The sequence below is a fragment of the Equus caballus genome, chromosome 2 (assembly GCF_041296265.1).
Source record: "Equus caballus isolate H_3958 breed thoroughbred chromosome 2, TB-T2T, whole genome shotgun sequence".
NCBI classification, from domain to species: domain Eukaryota; kingdom Metazoa; phylum Chordata; class Mammalia; order Perissodactyla; family Equidae; genus Equus; species Equus caballus.
The window spans coordinates 27,487,741-27,514,680 of record NC_091685.1 but is presented as its reverse complement, the minus strand read 5'-3'; the positions used below and the strand labels follow the sequence as shown (position 1 = coordinate 27,514,680).

At 47.8% G+C, this 26,940-nt stretch overlaps 1 protein-coding gene and 2 non-coding genes across 30 annotated transcripts; all 3 read left to right on the top strand.

Annotated features, from left to right (window-relative positions):
• Nucleotides 1-160: 160 nt before the first annotated feature.
• On the top strand, nucleotides 161-25,124 carry RCC1 (regulator of chromosome condensation 1). 28 transcript variants are annotated; one of them, XM_014737165.3, is made up of 14 exons: nucleotides 170-248; nucleotides 1,302-1,330; nucleotides 2,071-2,111; nucleotides 9,382-9,516; nucleotides 18,063-18,144; nucleotides 18,673-18,738; nucleotides 19,661-19,848; nucleotides 20,030-20,209; nucleotides 21,033-21,129; nucleotides 21,226-21,348; nucleotides 21,857-22,012; nucleotides 22,261-22,380; nucleotides 22,719-22,871; nucleotides 23,839-24,983. In XM_014737165.3, the coding sequence occupies exons 5-14, from the start codon at nucleotides 18,072-18,074 to the stop codon at nucleotides 24,012-24,014; spliced, it is 1,332 nt and encodes a 443-aa protein (XP_014592651.1). In that variant the 5' UTR covers nucleotides 170-248; nucleotides 1,302-1,330; nucleotides 2,071-2,111; nucleotides 9,382-9,516; nucleotides 18,063-18,071; the 3' UTR covers nucleotides 24,015-24,983. The 28 variants fall into 28 exon arrangements, with proteins under 28 accessions (XP_070102127.1, XP_014592652.1, XP_070102180.1 ...); XM_014737166.3 differs by lacking the exon at nucleotides 9,382-9,516 and having other exon boundaries at nucleotides 168-248; XM_070246022.1 differs by lacking the exon at nucleotides 18,673-18,738 and having other exon boundaries at nucleotides 173-248.
• LOC111772643 (small nucleolar RNA SNORA73 family) lies at nucleotides 991-1,194 on the top strand. The gene has a single exon (XR_002806647.1). It is a non-coding gene; the product is annotated as a small nucleolar RNA SNORA73 family (small nucleolar RNA).
• On the top strand, nucleotides 1,785-1,988 carry LOC111772642 (small nucleolar RNA SNORA73 family). The gene has a single exon (XR_002806646.1). It is a non-coding gene; the product is annotated as a small nucleolar RNA SNORA73 family (small nucleolar RNA).
• Nucleotides 25,125-26,940: the final 1,816 nt, after the last annotated feature.

The following is a 26,940-nucleotide window of genomic DNA, read 5'->3' as shown; positions in this document are numbered from 1 at the left end:
CAACAGCAAAGTCCCGCGCGAAGGGTCTAGTGTCGCGAGAGGACTCTGAGCCAGGTAGGGGTGGGGCTTAACCTGAAGTAGATTCCCAGCACCCTTAGCGAATTTCTAACTCCCTAACTGCGCATGGCACGGCGCAGGCGCAATGGTCATTTCTTGACTTCCGCGCGCTTCAGTAGCTATAAATACGGATGCCGGGGGACCAGTCGGTCTTTTGGGAGAGGGCTAACGCTGCACTGTGGGCTTGTTTGGTGAGTGTTTCTACCCGGGTGGTTCGTCTGCACTTGATCTGCTATCCTGGGTCCGCCGACCAGACTTCCCGTGGGCGTCTTACAACTTGCAAGGATTCGCTTCAGCGGCGTCCTGCAAACTAACTTTCCCCTGCAATGGGGGTGGGCCGGATGTGGGCCGCCGAGGCCGCGCGAGCCGCGGGGCTGGGCCGTCCCCGAGGGCTGCTAGCGCGGGAACGCGGAGGCCTGCAGGGCTGCTACTGCGTGCCGACAGCTAAACGCTCAGCCCCCTTCTCGCTATTCCCTGTTGCGCCGTTTGTTAACCTTACGTCCTAGGAGGCGCGTTGGCCGCCTCAGTGCAGTGTCCGCAGGACATTCCTGACGCCCATGCGAGTTTCAGAGTTCTGATTTCGAAACGGACGGTTCTTGATGCTGCTGCCACTTGTTTTAACGATTTGGGGTAACCCCGACCCCAGATGGTCGGTTAAAAAATGCATGAGCTATAATTGCCGTCTCAACGGTTCTGCATTTACCGTTTCTTTGGCAGCGTGCTAATGGCTTGTTGGGCTTTCTGGATATGTTTGGGGTACCTGGCTGAAAGTTAATTCAGATTACTGATGTGTGGCTGCTGGTTGGCCTTGAACTTGACTTTCGTTGACACTTCGGGAGTTTAGGATCCATCTCTACATGGATGTCCCTGGGAAGTCGCTATCAGCTGGATGAAATTAATTCCTAGCACGGTAGTCTAAGTAAAATGTTGTAACCAACGTGGATACCCCGGGAGGTCACTCTCCCCGGGCTCTGTCCAGGTGGCGTAGGGGAGCATAGGGCTCCGCCCCGTGATGTACAGTCCTTTTCCACAACGTTGGAGATGAAGCCGGGCCTTGAGTCTGCGCCTGCATATTCCTACAGCTTCTCAGAGTCCTGTGGACCATGACTGAGGAGACAAACCATGCAGGAAACAGCTCTAGAGCACCGCACCTGGATCTAAGTAGATCCGGAGTGAAAGAAAAATTTGCTTTGATCGGTTCTACGGTACTGCTGGATTAAGCTTTTACCTACCTTGTTTTGCAGTGTTTGCTCAAGATTCCAAATGATTTGAGGTGAGTAAAACTACGGGTTGCTTTTGGCTCATCAGTGTTTGCCTGTCAGTATTTTGCGTAAAACATTTAACCATTCTGAGTTTAGTTCCTTTCGCGAACATGATGCTACTGTTCGATACATTGTTACATCTTTAATTCTCGTGTGATGAGGAAGATTTCTACTTTGCAAATGAAAAAACTGACCGTTTCGGTGTCATAGCCAAGGTCAGGTAGCACAACTTGCGCATGAGCCATATAACGTGTGTCTCCTCCATGTGTGTAAAGAAGGTAAGAGTTCAGTATCATGGACAATCCTTTCCACCATAGAGGAGATCAAGTTGCGCATATGCATATTCCTACAATGAATAACGGGTTCAGTAGATGAACCATGAAATAGTCTCAGATCTACATGTGTAGTATGGGATGAAATCTCTTAAATGTTTTGAGGGGTAATAATGCTGTTTAATCAGGCGTTCCAACGTGGATACCCCGGGAGGTCACTCTCCCCGGGCTCTGTCCAGGTGGCGTAGGGGAGCATAGGGCTCCGCCCCGTGATGTACAGTCCTTTTCCACAACGTTGGAGATGAAGCCGGGCCTTGAGTCTGCGCCTGCATATTCCTACAGCTTCTCAGAGTCCTGTGGACCATGACTGAGGAGACAAACCATGCAGGAAACATCTACTATACAATTTGCAGTTTAAGTAAGATGGTAAATATGAGTCTAATCCTCTTTTTTTTTTTTTTTTTTCCATTTTCATTCAGGAGAGAAGAACCTCACCACCAAACTTTGGCAGAGAGACTTGGTAAAGTGATTAATATACTATTTTTGGAAGATAAGGTGGACAATATGAAAATCTTATAATCTTGGATGCATTTGACTCCTTTTAAAAACTGCCCTTTAGATTAAATCAAAGGGGAACGGGAGGTTAAAAGTGCAAATTCTAATGTGTAGCCCTAAAACCAAACCTTCAGAACTGGTAGAGTAATAGTATGTTCCATTGGCCAGGTGCCCACAAAAATTTATGAAGAGTTCCAGAAGACACTGAGTATGGGCAGATCTGTTATGACTATGGTCCTTTGGCCTAGGAGGCCCAGAGACCATAAGACCCATTCAGAATGCCTGTGAGTTGAAAACTTACCATAATGACACTAAGATACTACATCGCCTTTTTTACCCTTCTCTAGTAAACTGGATTTTCTAACTATTAAACCTGAACAGAAAGCAGAACTTAGATGCCTTTCATTTAAGAAATCCATATCCGTTTGTAATGTTTTTATAAACTATAATAAAGATGATTATGCATATTTGTGTGCTTCGTTTTTATGTGGAAATGTGATCGCTGGCAGCTAAAAAGCATTCTATGGCTGGAATTGCTTGTTAGAAAAAATACTACAGTTGATGCCTGATTGGTTCTCTTTAGCTTAGTATTGTCACTTGTTTAGTGTTGGGAAAATGCATATTCTGACTCACTGTTACATAGGGCCCATGTAATAGCTCCTTGGGTAAATCTCGTTTTCATTATAGTCAGATAGCTAGTTAAATTCAAATGTGGGAAATGGTTAAGGCACTGGTCTCTAATGAATTTAGGTGTGTTCTCAGATGATACCATAGGCCGCTGGACGTGGCTTTTGAATGATACATCCAAGTTCCTAATTGGACCAGTCTGTCTTCAGTTTCTCATAATGTAGTACAAGCAAATTGACGTTAACAACTACATGATTTGGTTCAAATGTTAAGACACAGCTGTTAATACTAAAGCCTCTGCGATCTGTAAGTGGTACACCTGGGCCTGAAGATTTGTCAGGCTACCTGTGAATGATGTATGAGTCACAATGGAACCCTTGTCAAGCCCATGTACAAGCTGCCAGCATTAGAGGGAAACGAGGCCCTGAAGGATGGGGACTAGTAGGGAACCACCTAGAAGGTAAGAGTGGTTTCTGAGTTGGGCTATGAGTGAATTTCACAAGATAGGGTGAGTAAACTCCTGAAGCCATTGGAGCCGGGTTTAAGGGAATGGGGGGTTATTGGATCATGGCCCAAACTGCCATGGGGGATGGCCAGGTGGACAGTCTGAAAGGCAGTATTCAGGGCAAGAGGATAAGGGTGCTGAGAACTAGTGAGTACGGAACAGCCATGATTACGGACAATAACTCTGGAAGATGTTGGGTGTTTTGACAGGAGTACAGTGAGGCCTAAGGTCATCTGCCTGAACTGGTAGCAACACTTGTAATGCTTATCTGTGCCAGGCACTGCTCTAAGCATTTGTCGTGTTAATCTCCGCAATTTGGGTACCTATTAATCTAATCCACTTTCAAGTGGGAAAATCCAGGAACAGAAAGGCTAGATAATTGCCCACATCCGTAACTAGGAAGCGGAGCCTCTACAAATGCATCAAACCCCTGCAGACTTGGCGGAGGGAGCCGGATGCAAGGCAGGATCCTGTTTCTCTCCCCAGGACCACCTCTGTCCAGCTCTCATTTTGGTATTATTACCAAGTACTGTCTTGGTAGAGAAGATGCTCAGTAAAATGAATAGTGTTTTTTCCTTACAGCCAGAGGATTTATAGGGTTTTTGGTATAAATTATCAGGTAGAGCTGGGTAGCTGATGCTGGGCAGGAAATATTTCTCATGGTGTCCAACTGTAGCTAAAGCAAAGATGTCAGGCTGTATTCTAGGTCCCGCTGTGTTTTCCTCAAGCTTCAGCTTGCCACTTAACCTCCCTGTAGACCTCCAGACTATTCTGGTCTTTTTCTGCATATCGACAGTCTTTGTTAAGTCAGAGTCAAGACTGCCTGGGTTTGAATTCTGATAAAACCACTTGCTGTTCATGTGACCTTGTGCAAGCCACTTAACCTCTGCCTCAATTTCTTCATCCCTAGAATGGGGATGATGGGATGATAAAAGTACCTACATCTTGGGGTTCTAGTAAGAATTAAGTGAGTTAATATTTGTAAAAAGCTGCTTACAGTCTCAATGAGTACAATGAGTTTAAAATTCTCTAACTTCCCACGCAAACAGCTAGGGATATAGTATCGAGTATTACTGAATAAAGTCTACCACCATTTGTCCACTACTAAACCAGGCTTATCTCACTGAGAGCCACCCCCTGCCTTTCCAAGAGAGAAAAGGAAAGATTTCAGGGGTTAGTAGCTTGCCCAAGATCACCTAATTAGTAAGTAACAGTATTTGAATCTAACTCCAAGACCATGTGATACACTATTAGCCTTGAAGAAGGCTGTGGGGTGGAGTCTGCATACGTTATTTCATCTAATATCCCATGCACCTTTGTAAAGTAGGCAGTCTCTTTGTGCCCATTTTGCAGATGAGGAAATTGAAGTTGGAGGATTTGAGGAACTTGCCCACGTTACACAGCCAGTAATTGATAGAGCGTGAGTCTGAGCAAGGCATTGACTATAGAACCTGTGCTCGCATGTCGCACCTCGAAAAATATTTCCGCCTAGTTTAAACCGCAGAACTCTTGTTTTAAGCTAATGGAGTAACCACTGCACTGTAAGAACTCAGTCTCAGTTGTAATGAATTATAAACCTGCTATGTGCATAGCTTTACTTGACTCTGGAAAATGTCTAAGTGGAGATGAGTATAGTCCTAGGGAGCGAGAGCCCTTCCCTGGCCATGCCTCCCTCTTTCCCCCTTTTCTTTGTGCATGTCTTTCCCTCAGATGGATGGAACCCACATCTTTATGCTAGTACTTGATATTTGGTGAGGATTTGCCATGTGCTTGGCATTCGTTAATCCTTACAACAGCCCTATGGAGTGCAAGGACTTGTATTAAATCCTTATAATAGAGGAGGAAGACAATCAAGGTTAGATTATTTGCCGAAGGTCACACAGTGGGAATTGAAGGTCTGTGTCTCTAGACCCTGAACTCGCAACCTCCATCCTCACTTCCCATTCCCCTAAGTATATAGCATGGCTTCTCTCCCAGGCAGGACCAGCACCTTGAGCATTCCATCATGATAATTAGCATTCTGATGTGATTATTTTTCAGGTGATAGTCATCTAACCTACTAGTTGGGGAATCCTCAAGGAATAGGACCCTATGTGTAAACTCAGTACCTAGTACTATGCCTGATACATAGCAAACACTGGTTGACGACTCCATTTTTCTGTGTTCTAATTCCTTGATTTCTGCTTTGATCTTTATTATTTATTTCTTCTGTTTACTTTGAGTTTAGTTCCTCTTTTCCTAGTTTCCCAAAACAGAAGCTGAGGTCATTGATTTGAGACCTTTCTTTTTTTCTAATATAGGCGTTTAGTGGAATAGGTTCCTTTTTGATTTCATCTTTGACCTGTGGGCTACTTAAAAAGTGTTCGTTTTTAAATGTTTAGGAGTTTTCCAAAGGTCTTTCTGTCATTGGTATCTACTTTAATTCCACTGTGGTCAAAGAATATACTTTGTGTGACTTGAATCCTTTTAAATTTACTGAGACTCGTTCTGTGACCTGGAATATGGTCTGTTTTGGTAAATGTTTCACGCGCACTCGAAAAGAATGTGTGTTGTACTGTTATTTGAAAAAAGAAAAGTGAAGTGTTCTATAAAATGTCAGTTAGTTCTAATTGATTGAAAGTGTTCAAGTCTACTGTATCCTTGCTGGTTTTCTGCCTACATGTTCTCTCAGTTATTGAGAATGGGGTATTGAAATCTCCAGCTGTAGTTGTGGATTTGTCTATTTCTCCTACAAGTTCATCAGTTTTTGCTTCATGTATTTTGAAGTTCTGTTATTAGTTGCGTATATGTTTAGGATTCTGCATTTTGATTGACTCCTTTATCATTACCTTTTTTATCTCAATAATATTATTTGCTGTGAAATCTACTGTCTCCTATTAATAATAGCCACTCCAGCTTTCTTTTACTGGTGTTACCACAGTATGCCTTTTCCCTCCCTTTACTTTTAACTTATTTGTATATTTATATAAAGTGCACTTCTTGCAGGCAGTGTATAGTTGTGTTGTTTTTTTAAATTTATTATGACAATCTCTGCCTTTTAATTGGAGTGTTTAGATCTTGTTTGCTTTTATATGATTAATTTGCTTAGTTTTGAGTCTTCTCATTTTGATATATGTTTTCTGTTTGTCTCATCTATTCTGTGTTCCTTTTGTCCTCTTTTTCTGCCTTTTTTTAAAAAATTGAGTATCTTTTTCTGATTCCATCTTATCTTTGTTGGCTTACTAGCCATAACTTTGTTTTATTTTGTGGTTGCTTTAGAATTTGGTACATATCTTTAACTTAGCAGAGTTTACCTTTGATTGATACTGTATCACTTCACTTACTGTGGTACAGAAATCTTACATTTCTCACCCCAGTCTTTGTTATTGTATTTTATTTCTATATGTGTTACAAAACCCATAATACATTATTTTTATTTAAACACGCAATTAGAAAAAATCTTTTTTTTTTTTTTACCAAGGAAGATTAGCCCTGAGCTAACATCTGTGCCCATCTTCCTCTACTTTCTGTGTGGGACGCCTACCACAGCATGGCTTGCCAAGCGGTGCCATGTCCGCACCTGGGATCCGAACTGGGAACCCTGGGCCGCCAAAGCGGAACGTGCGCTTAGCTGGCTGAGCCACCGGGCCAGCCCCAAAAAATCTTTCATAGTTATTCATGCAGTTAAATTTCCAGTGCTTTTCATTCCTTTGTGTAGATCCAAATTCTCATCTGGTATCACTTTTCTCTGCCCAAAAATCTTCCTTTAACATTTCTTTTACTATGGGTCTGCTGGTGATTTTTGTGTCTGTGTGTGTGATTAATTCTTTCAGCTTTTGTATGTCTGAAAATACTTAATTTCACTTTCATTTTTGAAAGATGTTTTTGCGGGATATACTTTACTAGATATAATTTTGCTGGAGTACTTGAGAGTTGTTGCTCCACTGTCATCTTGTTTGCATTGTATCCTTTGTTCCTCTGTTGTATCCTTACCTTCTTCCTCTGTACATAACATCTTTTTTCTGACTGCTTTTAAGATTTTCTATTATTGGTTTTGATGGGTTTGATTTTGATGGACTTGCACTTGGAGTTCCTTGAGCTTCTTGGATTTTGTATTAGTCAGGGTTCTCCAGAGAAACAGAACCGATAGAATGTATGTGTGTAGATAGATAGATATTTATTTTAAAGAACTGGCTCACATGGTTGTGGGGGCTGGCAAGTCTGAAATCTGTAGGGCAGGTTGGCAGGCTGGAAATCCCAGATTATGCAGTCTTGAACCCAGAGACAACCTTGGCAGAATTCCTTCTCTTAAAGCCTTGAACTGACTGGATGAGGCCCACCCACATTATAAAGGATAATCTGCTTTCCTCAAAGTCTACTGATTTGGGCTGGCCCAGTGTCACAGCGGTTAAGTTCACCCCTTCCGCTTCAGCGGCCCAGAATTCACCAGTTCAGATCCCAGGTGCAGACCTATGCACCACTTGCCAGGCTGTGCTGTGATAGGCATCCCATGTATAAAGTAGAGGAAGATGGGCGTGGATGTTAGCTCAGGGCCCAGTCTTCCTCAGCAAAAAAGAGGAGAATTGGCAGTGGATGTTAGCTCAGGGCTAATCTTCCTCAAAAAAAAAAAAAAAAAAAAAAGTCTACTGATTTAAATGTTATGGTATCTAAAAAATACCTTCACAGCAACATCTAGACTGGTATTTGACCAAACAGCTGGGCACCAAAGCCTAGCCAAGTTGATGCAAATTAACCACCACAGATGTGTAGGTTCATAGTTTGGACATTTTTAAGCCATTATTTCTTCATACGTTTTCTGTCCCCAGCTCCTCCTTGTTTTCAGTGTCTCTAATTACATGTATATTTGGCCAATTAAAGTTATTCCATGGCTCACTGATGCTAAATTCACTTTTTTAAAATTCTTTTTTCTCTCTGTGTTTCATTTGGGGTAGTTTCTATTGCTATGCCTTAAAGTTCACAAATCATTGCTTTTGCAGTATCTAATCTATTGTTAATCCCATCCAGTGTATTTGTCTTCTTAGATATTATCTTCTTCAGTGTATTTGTCTTCTTAGATATTGTCAAGAAGTTCACTTTGGGTCTCTTTATATCTTCCATGTGTCTACTTAACTTTTGAACATATGGGATACAGTTATAATAACTTTTAATGTCTTTCTATTTCTATCTGTGTCAGTTCTGGGTCAGGTTCAATTGACAGTTCACCTTACTGTGGTTTGTGTTCAACAAATAAAACAATGATAGAGTGTGAAACAAAATAGATATTTAGGTTCAGAGAAGGAAAAGGTAAGTGGGGCCAAGGAAGGCTTCACAGAGATGAGGACTGAATTGAGCCTTAAAATATATCAAGGTTTCAGCTGGGTAGGAAGGCACCTGGGAGGGAGAACAGCCTAGACAGAGTTGAGAAGGTAGGAATGAGGATGGATGGGGGCCTTCAGAGTACAGCACAGAGGCTAAGGGGGAAATGGGAAATCAACAAGTTGGTACATTTACCACCTGGTGCTCCAAGCACAGCACTGAAGAAATATATAAGCAGGGCAAGGTCTCACAGCCATGATTTAGAGAGACTAACCTGGGGATGTAGGTGGAATGAAATGGAGGGGAAGGGATGAGAGGTGGGAGCAGAGGCCAGGAGGATGGTGCATTAGACCAGAGGGGCGGAAATAGAAAAATGAAGAGGAGAGGAGAGGGAAGAGTCGGAAAAGTTAAGATCTGAATCTATACTTCTCAGAGAATCTTAACCTTGGCTTGAAGGCAGAAGTTGGAGTCCAGATTATGGGAAACGAGTTTTATTTTGGGTGTTGGGTCTTCGGGGTAGTGGCATAGGACTGAAAGGTAGAGGTCAGAACCAGACGAGAAGAACTGCCCTCTCAGTTAAAAGGTGATGGCTTAGCCCTGAATGAGAGTTCTGGTCCCCTTTTACCACTTGGATGATGACCCCAGAGGACTTGCTTAACCTCTTGGAACCTCATTTTTCTCGTTTTCCAAATGTCATGAGGGTTTTGTGATGAACAAATAAGCTAATGGACACGGACAGATGTGTTTCTGTGGTTCACAAAGGGTTTTACGAAATAGGTGATGATAATCATTTTACAATTACTTTAAGTCACGTGAATGAATAAGATCTTGGAGGAAGACAGCAGAGAGAGATCAGAGACCCCAGGGGTAAAACTTGGAGAAATTTCACAGGATATCATCCAAAAGAGAAGTCCATGATGGAGGCAGAGGTAAACTTGGAGAGGTAAGAGACCCTGGAGATGGACAGTGCTTTGGGGTGGGCTTTGCGTAGTCGAAGAAATTCAGTTGGTAAACACTCATCAAAAGTGTCCGTCTAGAGTTGAGGTATGATAGAATGACTTTCAGAGTCACAATCAATATGAAATGAAGAAAATACCCTCAGCAGAGCTCACTGCCCTGACATGGGGAACCTCCAGACATAATCAGATGCCCTGAAGGTCACCTCGGGGAACACCTGAAATCCTCAAGGACTGTTCGAATCCATCCTGAAGAAGGAGTGTGTTAACAGGAGAGGGTAGTCTGCTTGGTGCCTATTTTCCATCACCAGCTGGCAACCCCAATTCACACCCTTATCTTCCTCTTTTTTTCTTTCTCCCCAAATCCCCCCAGTAGATAGTTGTATATTTTTAGTCGTGGATCCTTCTAGTTGTGGCATGTGGGACGCCGCCTCAGCGTGGCCTGATGAGCAGTGCCATGTCTGCGCCCAGGATCCAAAACGGTGAAACCCTGGGCTGCCAAAGCGGAGTGTGGGAACCCAACCACTCGGCCCCGGCCGGCCCCCCTTATCTTCTTTCTTATCTGATCTCCCTCGCTCCTGTTCCCCCAACTCCTAGTTTCCCTTTCCCCAAGTCCGTTCTCCATTTTGTTTAATAAAAATCTGTTATGTCACTCACGTGCTCAGATCCCTTCCAGAGTTCCCATTGCCTCAGGATAGAGGCGGGATTCCTTAGGCACACAGGATCCTGCTGCCATGGTCTGTCCCTCTCCAGTTCTCTCCCCTGACATTCCCACAGGCACCCTCTGCTCCGGTCAAACCTTGGCAGTTTCCCGTAACCACCCCGGGCTTTCGTTGCTTCCTGTCATTGCAAGGGGTGCTTCTCCTAGGCTGCCCTGCCCTCTTAGACTTAACTTGAAAGCCTTTCTTAAGCCTCAGGCTGAGCCAGATGTCCCTGTGCGTACCCTTGTCAGAGCCCTGTGTAGTTGTTGATAGTCTGATTTCTCATCTTTCTCTTGAGAGCAGGGAAGATCATTATCTCTTTCCTCCGTACAGTCTCTTCCACACAAGACTTTCCCCAAAATACCTCGATTTAAAGCAGTCTTTCTGGTTGTCAGTCCACTTGTCCCTGTTTGGAGTCTCCAAAATACACACCCAGTACACCCGGGCGAGGATGGAGAGAGCCTGGTCAGGAGCTCCCCAGCCAGAGCGCGCCACTTGCACTTCCCGGGGCGGCCGCCAGGGGCCGCCGGGCTCTTTGTTTTCCTTTCTGGCCCGGGGTCGGGGCCGGAGGCCTGCAGAGCGCATGCTCTGGGGCAGTTCGCGGCCGGGCCGGCGAGCGGAGGAGTTCCTTGTGGCCGACCTGCAGCGAGGTAGGTCGCCGCCGTCACGGGCGGAGGGTCCGGGCGGAGGGCGGCGCGCGGGACGGCCACCGTCGGCGCGCGGGCGTCCGCGGCGGACCGGGGCTTGTTGCCCGCGCGCCCCAGCGGCGCGCGGGGCCGGCCGCACGTGAAGCCGGGCGGCAGGAAGGCGCGGGTGGGGGCGCGTGTGGCCCCGGCCCCGGGGTGCTCGGGCGCTGGCCGGGCCCCGCCTCGCCCGAGCGAGGGCCGCGCGGCCCCTCCGCCGCCGTGCCTGTCATGCCCGGCCCGCGGCGCCCGCGCAGGCGGGAGATTCAAACGGCCGGAGCGCGGCCGGCTGCGGTGCGCGCGGCCGCCGTGACCTCGCCGACCGCGGTGCGCAGAGCCGCGCTCCTCGCGGGCCGGGGCGGGCGCCCTGGCGGGGCTGCCTCTCCAAAACGGGAGAAGCGATTGTGTTCAGCATTCGTTTGGAGAACGCGGATGGCACAGAGGGGAGGAATCCTGCCCGGCGCGGGTCTGCTTTAGGCGCTCCAGGGTAGGCTGGTGAGGGTCTGCGGCAGGGACAGAAATCTGAGCGCCCACATGCGCCAGGACGACGACTCTTGATCCGTTGGAGAGGTGTGCTGTGAACTCCGCGTCAACTCTTCTGTCTACACGTTCTCTACCGGCTGTCTCCTCCGTGCCGCGCTTGCAGGGCTGGGCTGCAGTGGTGAGAAGGGCCCCATGTGGCCTGTACGGAGCTCCCCGTCTCCTTGGGGAGACCCGTCTGGGGACACAATTACGGCTCACTGTGATCACCGAAGTATGCCCGTGGAGCAAGGGGCGCAGCTGCTGGCAAGTCATTCATTCATTAGGTATTAATTGAGATGCTCCAACCAAGTGTGACTTGTGGGCCCTAGCAGAAGCTGAGGGTATGGAGTGATACGCAACTGGGAGGGGGTCACCCAACCCTGCCTGGGAGGGTCAGGGTTTTGCAGGTGAGGTGACTCTTGAACGGAGTTTTGAAGGAACATTGGAGTTATTCAGGCAGACCTGAGGTGGAGGGGTAAGGGTGCTCCAGGCGGGGAGCACAGCACGTACAAGGCATGAAGGATTAGGTGAGGGCTGTGGTCAAGGCTACCACAGGGGTTTGCATCTGGAGCACAGGGTACAAGGAGGGGAGTGACAAGATGAGGCAGCTGGGGCTGGGTCTTGAAAGGTCTAGAATGCAAGACCAAGGAACACTGGGCCAGGCTGGGGGAGGCAAGGAAGGTTTTACCCAAGGGCCTGGGAATGGAGTCTGGAAAGATGACTTAGGAGTTCACCAGGCTCCTGTTGTGAAGACATCCCAAGAACAGGAATCCTGTTCTGCTTTGCACCTTCCTAGTTGGGTGCCCTTGGGCCCCCCTCCCAATCCCCCTGAGTCTTAGTTTCCTTACTTGTAAAATGACACAGGTATATGGTGAGGATTAGTAACATCATGTATATTCTCTAAAGTAGTGATTCTAGCATCTGGTAGAAGTTGTAGCTCCTTTCCCCTGGGGAAAATGAACACACATAAGGCCAGGCACAGCTCTGTCTTTTGGGGGATCCCCCGGAAAGCATCCCTGGGGTGAAGTAACCAGCTCTGTGCCTGGCACACAGCAGGAGCTCAGCAAATGTTTCTTGACAGATGAGCCCCTCTCCTCCCTTTCCTCCTGGGGACCTGTCTCACAAAGAGATTCTTCAGCCTTGGTGTTTGGCAGCAAATCTCTGCCTCCTGACGTGGGGGTGGGAGGACAGCTGCTGTGGTCAGAGAGGACTCTGTCTCCCTTTGTAGAAATGAGGTCACGGGGTCACAGCAGGAATGCCAGGCCCCTGTTAGACTGTCTTGTCTGGTGTGCCTTCATTCACCAAACAGGAAACTGAAGCCCAGAGGGGAGGGCAGAGCTCCAGCCCTGATCTGGGATTTCTTCCCACCCCTGTGTGGCCTGGGCTGCCTTCCACTGAGCCTCTTATCTATAAAACCAGGGTGATCATGCTTACCTCAGAGGGCAGGTGTGAGCATTCTGGGAGAGGCTGGCACGCCACAGGTGCCTATTGGTGGAAGCTGATTCTGTATCTAACTTTTAGTTATTTGTGACTGTGTCTCTCTTACTCTTCTCCCAGACTATGAGCTCCAGAAAGATGGAAGCTATGTTTGTCTCTTAGGGGTTGAGGGGTGAGGACAAAAGAATACTACTTATTCCCAGCCCAGACGCTCACTGTCTGGTTAGGAAAACACACCCAGAGCAGCGAGAGAGGGCGTCTGTATAAAGGACTGATGTGTGCAGTGGAGGATACACAGGGTTCCACCTTTAGAAGGTGCCTTCTCATCGCCCTTCCTGCCTCCGGCATCGCTCACAACAGCACTGTGCAGTGCCTGGCGTTCTCCATTTGAGAGATGAAGATTCTCAAGCTCCAGGAGAACTCAGCTCTGTCGGACTCTAAAGCCGGTGCTCTCCGCACTGCAGCAGGGAGTTGTACCCAGTGTCCTTCCCCACGTGCTTCAGTGGATCCATCACCCACCTGGCCCGTCCTCTCAGGCTGCCTCAGTGTCTCCTCTCTGGTCTCACCCTCTTCTTCTTCTCAGCTGGCTTCTGTCCTCTGCTGCTTGTGTTGGGCCAAGCTCATGGGGGATCTTGGGGAGGCCCACCGAGGCTGCCTCCACCCCTGCTGGATTGTGGCTTGCTTTTAGCCGACCTATTTATTTATTTTTAATCAATCAGATACACCTCAGTTCTGTTCCTGGCTCTCCTTTACTGGCTGTGTGAGTTTAGGCAAGTAAATTTACGTCTCTGATCCTCAGTTCCCTTTACTGTGAAATAGGAGTGGTAGTGCCTTCTTTTTCAGCTTGTCAGAAGTAAAAGCTTGTTGGCATATAGAATATGGGAGTGGCCATTGCCCCAGAGAGGCTTATATGTTAAGGAGTAGATTGTTATGGTGGATAAACATGTAAATTAGAGTCATTATGATGCAAAAGTCTGTCCTGATTTCCCTGGAAGAGAATGATTCCTTTAGGATTGGGAAAGGGATCACAGGTGGTTTCCCAGTGGAAGTGAGTCTGAGGACCAGTTCTTCCAGTAGGATAAGGGATGGGAAGATCCAGAGGTGCAAGTGGAATGGAGAGAACAGTAAACAGCCTGAGATTGTGTGGGAAGAGAAAGGAGGATGTGACAGGTAAGGGACGAGGCCAAGTTATGTCAGTCCTGCACCTTGGAGGCCTCATACCAGGCTAAGAAATAGGGTCTTTATCTTCCAGACAGAGGGAACCACTGAGGAGTCTGAGCAAGGAAGCAGCTTGTTTCAGACTCGAGATTTAGAAAGATCATGAATGACTTGTAAAACGGGATGGGGGTGGAGCAGGAAGACCAGAGACAAGTTCTAGTCTTTTCTGGGCGGGGAAGGTAGGAGAGACAGTTCCCAGGCAGGCCGAGAGACCCGGGAGTGTGCGGAGGAAGTAGGCAAGGGCACCAGCTCTGAGTCTGGCCCACTTGGTTGAGACCTTGGTTTCCTCCTCTAATCTTGGGTGTGATACTTCACCTTTCTGAGCCTCAGTTTCCTCATCTGTAGAGTGGGATCAGTGTGGCCAGCTTGCAGTGAGATGCCCTAGAATGTTAGCCAAAACACAGGTGGCTAAGGAGATCTTCACTGGGTGGGTCCCAACCCACAGTAACACATTTTTTTGTTGGTGCCCCATGTTACCAACCATCTCATATTTATTTTTCTATCTCCACTCCAGGCCTTGCCTCCGGGTCAGCTTAGCATCAGTACCAGTGTGCTGATATCATTCTGTTTCCTGTTTTTTCACTGAACTTATTGTTGTAAGTGCTTTTCTATGCTACTTCACAGTGTCCCTCCCCGGCACAGCTGACTGCTACAAGTCATTTGGATGAACTGACGGGAGGTTTGCCTTTGGCAGGACAGAGCCCTGGACACAATGAACTGGCTGCCAGCCTGGCCAGGAGTACAAGCTGTCTACCTGAAACAAGGGCTACCTGTTATATCCCACACCCCCTGACCCACCCAGCCCTGCCTACTTAACATCCCTTCTTGGTTGGCTCCTAAGCACTTCAGACTTAATGAAAACACCTGGTAAAATGGAGCTCCAGGTCCCTCTCCTTTGTCCCACCGTGTTCTCCATCTCACTAAACGGAAGTCTACCATCCATCATTTAAACCAAAGCCTGGGAGTCCTTGTGTTTGGCCAAGCTCCCAGGGGGATCCTGATTCCTCACTCCCCACATCTAATCCCCTGGCAAATCGAGTCTGTCTCCTCAGTTGATCTGTTTTGTCTACTTTTCTCTGTTGCCTCAGACCAAATCGAGGCACACTCGTTTCTCACGTGGATGCCTGCTGTGGCCTCCTCTTCCAGTCCATTCCGTTTTCTTTACAGTAGGCAGAACAACAGTCGTTTCAAAATGCAAATTTGGTGAAGTCATTCTTAAAAGTTTTCTGTTTTCCCTTTAAGGCCTTGCGTGATCCAGCCCCTGCTCACCCTGTGCCATCTGACATCCTGCTCCAGCTGCAGTCGCACTGGCCTCCCCAGGTTCCTAAACACTGTTTCCTGGAACGCTTTTGTCCAGGTCTTCTCCTGCTGGCTTTCTCTTGTATTTCAGGTCTTACCTTAAATGTCACCTCCCTGACCACTCTCTTCCCCATCTCAGTTATTCTCTTTTTATTTTTTTTGTTGTAAAATATACATAACATAAAATTTACCATTTTGACATTTTTAAGTGTACAGTTCTGTGGCATTAAGCACGTTCACGTTGTTGTGTGACCCTAAGTTATTCTCTTATCATATCACCTTGCCTCTCCTTCACACAGTGCCATCTAATAATTTGGTGTTTTTTCTTTCCTACTAGAATGTCAGCTCCATGAGAACAGGGAGAGGGTTAGTCTCCTTAGTCCTTGCTACACCTGGCCCAAAGCCAAGCGGTGGTAATAGGCCCTCAGTAAATACTCGTGGAATGAATGGATAAATGCTGGTGTGTACCGAGTACTTACTGTGTGCTTAGCACTGCAGTCTTTCACAGACATTTCATTCAGTCTTGCCGGCAGCCCAGAGAAGTAGTCATGGCCTCCCTTTTTACAGACGAGGATACAGCTCAGAGAGGGTGAGGCTGCTGGCTAACCATGGTCACAAAAGCAGGGGCGAGCGAGCCACAGCTCTGGCAGGTGAATCCAGTTCCCTCTAATCCCCCAGAATGTGCGTTTTTAGTGTGGAAAGAGGGGTCTCAAAGAAGCAGTTTGGAAGGGTGGAGTCCCACCCCAGGAGACCAAAAGTTGGGTGAGGCTCAGAACTGCCACCTTCTCAGAGTCAGAGCTGGGCCAGTCACAACCTGTCGAAGTTCCACCTGCACAGGCGGGACAGGTTCTAGGCCTTTGGCTGCTTCCTCATCTTCAGTACTCTGGTCTCCTCCCTCGGGATAGTCAGCAGAAATGTGCCCAGAAATTCAGAGGCCACTGGCTGTGTGTTCATAGACCATAAAGTAGTGGGGACCTGGAGAGGCTGGGGCTCTAGGATCTACTGGAAGGAGCGGAGGAAGGAATGCGGGAGAGGGGTGCTGGTTTGGCCCACAGGTGAACCTGAGAAGGGCTCTTGGAGTTCTCATTCCATTTGTAGCCTTGGGTAGAGTCTCTGTCCCTTATCTATAAAATGGAGGAGAGGTGGGTTAGATTAGAGCTGTGCCTGAGCATTACCTGGGGCAGGCCCTCGATGTTATAACAACACCAGTATTAATTTATCGAACACTTTCTATGTAATTATTTCTATAGTATTAACTCATTTAATCCTACAACTCATAAAGGTGTAGAAACTATTATTATCCCCGTTTTACTGATGAGGAAACTGAATCATGAAGAGATTAAATGGCTTAGCCCAAGGTCAAACAGCTAGAAAGTAGCTGAGTCTAGCTTCGAGTTCCAGAGGCTGTGCTTTTAACTGCCCCGTGCTATACCATTTCTGCATCTGGATAACTCGAAAGTGCTCTGGCCCGAACCATCCATTCCAGAAGGATCACAGTCCAGAGTTTGTAAGCCCAGGGTTAGACAATGTGATTGTCTTTCACAACCTTCAAGACCAGGGCTCAATAAAGATTTCTTTCCAGAGCTGCACGTGTGGAGGAAAAAGGCTTTGGACACAGTTTGGGCTGGATTGGAATTGAGAGAGCTGAGGAGAACATCTGTGTTCTCAGCAGCCTCGGGGGAGACATGGAGACCTGGGGGAGGTGGCTGCAGTTAGAGGAGGGGAGCACTCAGGGATGTCAGCTGCCCTGCATCATCCCAGGTCCTACACCCTTCTTGTCATCCATAGGTGACTTCCTTTCCCCCTTTTGTAACACCTGGTGTTTGTGTGTTCGTGTACATACGATATTTATCTCTTGTTGGACTGTTTAGGAAAGCCAGGTTCCTCCCAGGAGTGGCACTTTTGGATCAAAGGGCACAAATGGTCTGGTTTGGTTTTATTTAATGAAAATAGCTTCCTCTTTTTTTGGTCTGACAATAACAGTAATGCATCACCAGAATTACTAGTGGTTATCTCAGGATTGGGGGAGTTATGAGAGATACTTCACTTAATGTTGTTCTTCAAGGTTTTAATTTTTTACAATAAAATAAAAAATACATGTAATGCTCCTTGGTAAACACCTTAGGTAATATAGGAAGGTACAAAAAAAAGTAAAATTTGTCCATAATCCCATTTTCCAGAGGTTACCATTATTGATATTGTATGTATTTCTTCGCACATATTTGTCTACACATTTTTTTACATGTGTATGCATTTTTTTTCCCTGAAAAATGGGATGTTGGACTGCTTTTCAGTCTACTTATGTTATTTGGCAATGGTGAACATCTTCCTGTTCAATAAATAAATCTGCAAAAACATCACTTAATGACTTCATACTGTTCTGTTGTGAATATACCGTATATTATCTAGCCAGTCCCTGAGCACATGGGTTGCTCCATTTTTTGTTGTTTTTGTGTTTTTTGAATGTTATGAAGAAAACAGCAGAGAATATTTGTAGAACTTAGTCTTTGGGTGTATCTATTATTCTGTTCTTGTTCTCAGATAAATTCTGAGAAGTCAAATTGCTGGGCAATTCTTGTCACCATATTTAGGGTTTTTTGATGAACATTGCCTAAATAGAGCAGGAAAAACGATTGCCATTTCTGACATGGAGTACTTGCCTGGGTTTTTCAGGACAGGAACATGCCACCCAAGCGTATAGCTAAGAGAAGGTCACCTCCAGAAGATGCCCTCCCCAAAAGCAAGAAGGCGAAGGGTAAGTTGGCCTTGGCATCTCTCTCGGTGTGAGTGGCCTCCTGGAGCCCCGGGAATCGGGGACTAGGCTCCTTCCTCCCTGACGTTTGAAGCTGAGGGGCCTGGAAGTATGGGAACTCCACCCAGCTGGAGGGTCTCCTGTAGCTCATTGAATCCCACCGTCTGGGGATCGTACAGGGGCAGAGACTTGTCTAAAAGCACTCAGGCAGTAATGCATTATGGTTAGGACCACTGACTTCCAGACTTGAGTTCAAGTCCTGGTTCTGCCACTTTCTAGCTGAGTCACTTTGGGCAAGACACTACCTTTGCTGAGCTTGGATTACCCCATTCATAAAATAGAAGCGAGAACAGCACCAGCCTCGCTGGGCTGTTGTGAGGAGACAGAGATCCTGCCCTGGTAGCATCTGAGGGAGGTGGCCGTGCTCTCCTCTCCGGGGACCCTGGAGGGAGACGGGGCGGAGAGAAGTCCACCCCCAGTCTGGGCCAGGGAACTGTGGACCCACACTCAGACAGTGTCTGTCTTTTGCAGACCCTCGTAACCAGGCAGTGAGGGCCGCTGCCTCCCGCCACGTTCCGGGCGCCCGCTCCTGCCGAGGTGCCTGCGGGCCGAGCCCTTCTGACCAGAAAACCCGACCGGGTGGCTTCCTGCCCAGGGCACCCTCTGCGCAGTCGCGGCAGCCCTGGGTGCCGTGGCCACACCCCCAGGGGGAGGGGCTGGAAGCCATTGGCTGTTCTGGGCTGCGGGCGGCCGTCATTGGCCAGCAGATGGCCCTATGCCGCCCACTGGTTGGCGCGTGCCTGTCCGCAAACCTGTGTCGGTCCTTATTCCTGCCTCTTCTGTTTAGTCGCCAGTCTGCTCCCTAATAGGAGCGGAGGGGCTCAGTGTGACTAGGTCCAGCAGTGAAGTCGCAGCCTGAGGATGGAGGCTAGAGACTGTTCTGACCCAGATAGACTCCCTTGATTTCAGTGCAAACTCTAGTACTTATTAGCTCTATGACCCCGAGAACATTCCTTGACCTCTCTGAGCCTCTGTTCCCATTCCTATAAAACGACATCTTAAATATGGAAGGTCTGTAGGGTAATATGGAAGACTACAAAGCAATTTAACATTAGTAGAGTAAGCAGTCAGTAAAGGGTGGACATTACCTGAGCCCTCACTGTTGGCACCATGGCTCCTGACCAAAAACTTACAGCCAATCAGGACAACTATCTTGTGTCCCCACTGTTCTCTTCCCTTCCCCACCAAGATTCATTTCACAAGATCGATTGCCTCGTTTTTTCCCTTTCCTCCCTCTCGTGTTAATACAGTGCTCAGTTTTCACAAAAACCTATGAGACGGGTACTGTTGCTATCTCCATTTTACAGATGAAGAAACTTAGTCTTAGAAAGGTCATACTAATGGTTTGTGGCAGAGCAGGGGCTTGAACCCAGGTCTGTGTGATCCCAGAACCCATGCAGTGCCCGCTCCTCTCTCCTGTCATCCTACACACTCAGGGACTGTCTTCTTCACCCCTCAGTCTCACATAGGTCCCACAGCACAGAACCCGGCTTGGTGCTGACGCTGGGCCAGGGCGATGTGGGCCAGCTGGGACTGGGCGAGAATGTGTTGGAAAGGAAGAAGCCAGCCCTGGTGGCCATTCCAGAGGATGTTGTGCAGGCCGAGGCTGGGGGCATGCACACTGTGTGTCTAAGCAAAAGTGGTCAGGTAGGTTTGGGGCAGGGGGGCACAGGATTGGACAGGGCCTGGGGTTGGGGGGCTTGCGGAAGGAGCTTTGAGCCACACATTCCTCTGTGTAGATGGAGGTGGCAAACTGAACAGGGAGTGGCCTAACCAAGAAGGGACTAAGAGGCCAGACCTTGCACTAATTGGGGCATCCTGGGCACAGGTCTACTCCTTCGGCTGCAATGATGAGGGTGCCCTGGGAAGGGACACATCAGTGGAGGGCTCAGAGATGGTCCCCGGGAAAGTGGAACTACAAGAGAAGGTGGTACAGGTGTCAGCAGGAGACAGTCACACAGCAGCCCTCACCGAGGATGGCCGTGTCTTCCTCTGGGGCTCCTTCCGGGTAAGACTGGGTCTGGAAGACTGCATGGGAGCTGGCAGGCAGAATTAACTGGTGGGGCCCCAAGGATAACCCATCTCCGCGCCCCTGTTGTACTTACTGGTGAGGAAATCAAGGCCCAGACCCAGGTCTCTGGTTTCTTCATCCAGGCCTGTCTACACCACTGGCTGTTTCCTTGAATCTGATGTTATGAAGTGTGTGTCTTGGGCAAGAGGTGGGTCAAGGATGCCTTTGGGCTGAGGCTGATCCAGGAAGCCTGCTGTCCTCACCCGTCTCCCTGCCTTCAACCCCGCCATGGCCCAGCCCTCTTCCACACTTCTCAGGGATTTGGGGGGCAAATTGTCACATCTCAGAATTTCCAAGACAGGAATGTAGTTTAAAAAGCAGATTCAGCATTAAAATTGTTTTGCTTCTTTGGTATTTAATTTATTTTGAAATGTCAAAAATGAAGGAATCCGATGAGCTATTTCCTCATCAGGGTTATTTTAAAATTTTTTTTATGGAAAATTTTAAACACATAAAAATAATCAGAATAATATATTGAAAACCTGTCTACTCACCTCAACAATTATCAACTTGTGGCCAAACTTGTTTCCTCTCCACTCCTGTCCACTCCCCGACTCCCCTTACTTTAATGCAAATCACAGACCACGTATGATTTCATTCATAAGTATTTCACTATGTGGCCTGGCTCCTGCCCACCCCTCTATCCCCATCTGCCACCAGTGCCCTTCACCAGACAGCTCTGCAGCTGCCCGCCAGCCTGTATCTGGCTGGTAAGGAGCAGGCAGGACTGGCTGGTGAGTGCTCTGCCCCTCCCTTCCAGGACAATAATGGTGTGATCGGGCTCTTGGAGCCCATGAAGAAGAGCATGGTGCCCGTGCAAGTGCAGCTGAGTATGCCTGTGGTGAAGGTGGCCTCAGGTGGGTCTGGGGGTACTCGCTCTGGACAGGAGTTGGAGAACCTTGTTTTGGGCCTTACAGACAAGCTCTGCATCCCTGCCTTCTTCTCACTCTCAGGAAATGACCACTTGGTGATGCTGACAGCTGATGGCGACCTCTACACTTTGGGCTGCGGGGAGCAGGGCCAGCTGGGCCGTGTACCTGAATTATTTGCTAATCGTGGTGGCCGGCAGGGCCTTGGTAGGTGGCTTAGGTCCCTCTGGCGGGGCAACTTGGCAAGCCACCCCCTGATGAAGGTCAAAGGCAGGAAGGATTCTCTTTGTGTGTTGAGGCTTACATCATATAGACCTGCGGTGGTAGTTAAGAACTCTGACTCTGGAGCCAGACCACCCTGGGCTTGAATCCTGGTTCTACCACCAACTGGCTATGGGACCCTGGACATAGTTTCCTCGTCTCTAAACCTACCTACCTGTAAACCTACCTCATTGGGTTCTTGTGAAGTTAAATGAGTTAACATAGAAGAATATCTGGCACATGGTAAGTTCCATGTAAATGTTACCTCTTATGGGTGTGGGAGTCTGAGTGAGGCACTTGGACTCTCTCAGCCTCAGTTTCCTCTTCTGTATAACAGGGAGAAGAGTCCCTGCCTAGCCTCCCTCCGAGGCCTGTACTAATGGAGGAAAACACAGGGCAGAGAGGAGAGGCCGTGTGTGTCTGCCACTGACCCTGGCCTCCTCTCTGCCTGCAGAACGACTCTTGGTCCCCAAGTGTGTGATGCTGAAGTCCAGGGGAAGCCGGGGCCACGTGAGGTTCCAGGATGCCTTCTGTGGCGCTTACTTCACCTTTGCCATCTCCCACGAGGGCCATGTATACGGCTTTGGCCTCTCCAACTACCATCAGCTTGGTGAGTCTCAAGCCCAGCATCCAGCATAGCCCAGAGTGACCTGGGTGCCAATCCTGACTCTACCCCTCATTTGTTGTGTACCCTTGGTGGGGTCACCTAGCCCCTCACAGCCACAGTTTTGTCATGTATAAAGTGAGGCTGTCCGTACCCGGGTGGGGGTGGGGGTGCGGCTCACTGTGGGAGGGATGAAAGGACAGTTCCTCGGACACCCTCACCCCTGACAACTCTATCCTGGCCTCTTCCCCCAGGAACCCCAGGCACAGAATCTTGCTTTGTACCCCAGAACCTGACATCCTTCAAGAATTCCACCAAGTCCTGGGTGGGCTTCTCTGGTGGCCAGCACCATACAGTCTGCATGGATTCAGAAGGTGGGACCTTTGGGTTGGTGGTGGAGTGTTTGCTAGGCACAGACCTGGCCACACTCCTGAGACCATGGTCCTTGGAACCTGGGACTGCTCCAGGTGTGGCCAGATGTGGGTCCGTAAGGGTCACCCTTTTCCCCCAGAGTCCTGGTGCTCTTCCAAATATGAGTTCAGTGGGGGCCTATGGGGGTTCTCCCAGGCCTCCCCTGAAACTGGAAGAGACACTGCAGACCTCTTTCTCCACACCCTGGGGATGGGGACCAGCTCCCACCGATACAGGAACTCACCTGGCCTACCTGGAGCATGCCCTCTGCTACTCCTCATCTCTCTCCCTCCTCCCACAGGAAGAGCATACAGCCTGGGCCGGGCTGAGTATGGGCGGCTGGGCCTTGGGGAGGGTGCTGAGGAGAAGAGCATACCCACCCTCATCTCCAGGCTGCCTGCCGTCTCCTCAGTGGCTTGTGGGGCCTCTGTGGGGTATGCTGTGACCAAGGATGGTGAGTGGGGTTGCCCACACTCGGTCTGGTTGGGGCCTGGGGGTCGTGATTCTTACCCAACTGCCCAGCCAGCTCTGACATCTGTCATCAGATGTAGCTGAGATGCAGAGAGCAGTGTCTGTGATGACTTCACTTTTCTCCTGATTGTCAGAAGCTCTGGCTTTGATGAACATAAAATGAGTAAACAGATTATTTTAATAAAAGTGGTTTGTTCTGTAGAGGAGAAAAACAGCAAAGGGGCATATATCACTGAGGCCCAGACAGGCAGTAGGACTTGACCCCAGGTCTCCAGACCCCTAACTCAAGCTTCTCTTTATGTTTTCCACCATGGTGACCCCTTTATGTACAACCTAATATGGGCTAGCTTGCCAGGGAGTTGTAAGAGAAAGAAGGCTTAGTAGTTGGGGTCCTGGCAAGCTCAGAAGAGGAGAGTGTGCACAGATGGTTGCCAGAGCCTGAGTGGGTGAGTGGGACAGCCGTGGAGGCTTTGAAAAGAAGTCTGGGGCTGGTGGAGATGCTGGATCTGGGATTATGTGGAAAAAGTTCCTGAGGAAATGAGGCATGTACTACACCTTGAAGGTTCAGTCCTTTACGATAAGCAAAGGAGGGCATCCTGGGCACAGGACATCCAGAGCAGTCTCAAAACTTGCTGATCCTGGGAATGAAGGGGGCGGGGTGTAAGGGTTTGGGGAGTGGCCAGTCATATAGGGCCTTGAATGCCATGCCTAGGACCAGGGAGACGTCTTTGGCAGTGTGTAAGGACTGTGGTCTCTAGTTGATGAAACTCTTTTCTTATCCATCATCTCCTTGGCTTCTCCCATCTTCCCTGAACTCTCAGAGACTGGGACATTGCCAGGCTGCTACAGGCTGAGGCGAGAATTCATGCTGATGTCTTAGGCTTCTCATGCTACAGAGAGATGGAGCTAGAGATCCTAGAGACAGCTGCCCAAATTTCTCTCCCTTGTAGGTCGTGTTTTTGCCTGGGGCATGGGCACCAACTACCAGCTGGGCACGGGGCAGGAGGAGGATGCCTGGAGCCCCGTGGAGATGACAGGCAAACAGCTGGAGAACCGTGTGGTCTTATCTGTGTCCAGTGGGGGCCAACACACAGTCTTACTAGTCAAGGACAAGGAGCAGAGCTGATGAAGCCTTGAGGGCCTGGCTCCCGGCCCCACCACCCTCCCTCCCGGAACAGGGAAGCCGTGACAACCACAGATTCCAGCAGGCCTCCCCCAGCCCCAAGGACTCTGTTATCTCCTGCCTTTTTCCCATCAGCAGAACAGAATCTTTTCCGTCTTTTTCTTCCTCCTGTCTGGAATCATCCTTGGACCTACAGGATAAAGAGGGGATGGAAGAGGGGAGAGAGTTTTATCAGAATGAACATTGCTCATGCCAGAGCTATGTGGTTAGACCTTTCCCCCCTCATTCCTACCTCCCATGGTCCTGGCTAACCCTGGTTTGCCTACCAAAAACCAAAACTTCCTCCCCTGGTTGTTTGGTGCCCACACTCTGAGAATCGGGGCTCCTACTCTAGTCATGTGCCACTCTTCTGTCCTTCACAGTCCACAGGCAGGCAAATGGTATAGTCATCAGACCCGGCTGTCATGGACCTGTGCCTGGGGGAAACTGGAGAAGGGGCAGGGCTACTCAGCCATGGGCAACCCCAAGCCAAATATTTGGCCCTGAACAGGTGCCCATGGAGCAAAAAAAAAAAGATCCTCCACTTGATCAAGAATAAAGCCAATCAGCCTTTCTCCCAGAAGCACAAAGCATTCTGCTCTTCAGGTATTACCTTCCTATCCATCCGTCCAACCTGCCTCACCTGCAGCCAAGGGCCTGAAATCTGGGAAGGAAGCCACACCTACAGGGCAGGACATGGTGGGGGAAAGAGAAGCGGGGTTTTATAAACAAACTTATAGCAATATTGATAGTGAAGGGAGGGAGGGGAAGAGGGTTGGAGGGGCAGAGGCTGGTCCCCAGAAGGGGAGGCAGCAGCTTGGACAGTGGCTGAGAAAATAGAAAACAGTTTTGATTTTTTTAAATGTAAAGTATTTTGGAGGGGAGAGTGAAATCTTTTAACACTTTGAATAAATTTAGAGTTTTATAAAACAGGCCATTTGTTTTCTGCACACTCCCTGCTCTTTTAAGGGAGCACCTGCTTGTGTTGGGAAGGGCAGACAAGCTACGCGTATGAACCTGGTCACGTCTACGACTTCAGTGATGTCAGGATGTCTTGGTGTGTGCCAGTCAGCTGTTGATGTTCAGCTGTCCATACAAATCCAAAAAGAGAAAAAAGTTGATTGATTTTTGCTTAGGTGTTTCTGTTTCAGGAATCACTGGATTTTTTTTTAAATTATGTTGCATAATATGAAAAACACGGGGTGGGTGTTTTAATATTCTAATCCTAAACCAAGACCTTTAAGTACAGTACATCTCTAGAAATATACTAAGCTTGCTGTTGTATCATTTTCAACACCTGATGTAATTGATTAAACATGATTAGGTGCGCAGTAGCTCTTCAGACACCTTATGCATATTAATGTAGATTTTCACAGGCATTTGAGTAACCAAATCAGAGAACTGACCTGTCCACTATGGTGGTCTCTAGCTACATGTGGCTATCTACATTTAAATCAATTAAAATTTGTAAAAATTTAAAGTTGACTTCCTCGGTTGCACCAGCCACCTTCAAGTCCTCAGTAACCTCACTTAGCTAGTGCCTGTGGCATTGGACTCTGGAAACATAGAAATATATAGAACCTTTCTATAATTGCAGAAAGTTACAGTGGACAATGCTGATACAACAGGTCTGTGTATGTATAACAGGAAAGTTTTATTAGCACCAGGAGGATTCTTCTTGGATGTTAGGGACTTCTTGGAAAAATGAATATGATGTAAAATAACTTAAAATGTATTCTGTGATTTTTGTTTTCCCTTGAATTTTTAGTTTTGATGCAAACACTGTACTGATTAGAAATTCTTAGATGGGAAAAATCACACTTTTGATTATATTTTCTTTTTTGGTGAGGAAGATTGGCTCTGAGCTAACACCTGTACCAGTCTTCCTCCATTTTGTATGTGGGACGCCTGCCACAGCATGGCTTGACAAGCAGCACATAGTTCCACCCGGGATCCGAACCCCCAAACCCGGCTGCCAAAGCGGAGTGCGCGAACTTCACTACACCACAGGGTGGCCCTGATTATATTTTCTTTGTAGAGAAGCATTTGTGTGTCTTCTACTCTTCCCCTCCCCCCCCAAAAAAAGTCCATTTGGATTAAATTTACTGGAGTTTTCCCTTTTGACAATAGAACAGATTGAAAGTACCCTGTTCTTAATAACACCTCTTGTGGATTGGCGCTTAAGATGGGCCAGGCATTGTGCTGAGCACTTTACATGCAATAATAGCTCATTTAATCCTCACATCAGCCCTGCAGAATAGTTATTGCTGTCCCTCCAGAAAGAGTCCCTGTGAGGTCAAGAGACTTGCTTGCAGTCTAGAAGCTACCAAGTGCACGGACCAGACTGGGATCTAAATCAGCCTCCACCTGAGCCCAGGACCTCAATTCCTTTTCTTTGTCTTGCACGTAAGAGTTATAAAGCTCTCTGTAGATGCTTTACATGCGTTAGGACAGTGACAGGCACACAGTAAACGCTCCATAAGTGTTTGCTGTTATGACTATTGTAAATTTTCTTATTCCCTGTAGTTAATAATTGCCTTGTTTTTCACATGCTTAGCTTTATGGTATAACTATCATTGATTCAGTGCCAATGTCCATAACAGAAGTGTAAATCTCCTTTTGTGTATTCAGACACATTAAGTCCTCTCAATTTTATCTTTTCCTCCATCTCCCAACCATTGTTTGGTTATCCCAAAACACATATAACCATAGTACCGCATATGGCTCAGCTATAAATAATATTTACGAAGTTGTAGTAATGCGAATGTTCAACATTGCTTTGACAAAAACTATAATCAGAAGATGGAGAAGTGTGCCTCTGTGAGGGGCAGTTGCTGAAATTTTTGAAACTATAAATGAAGAGAAAGTGTGTTATTTAGAAATATGCAGA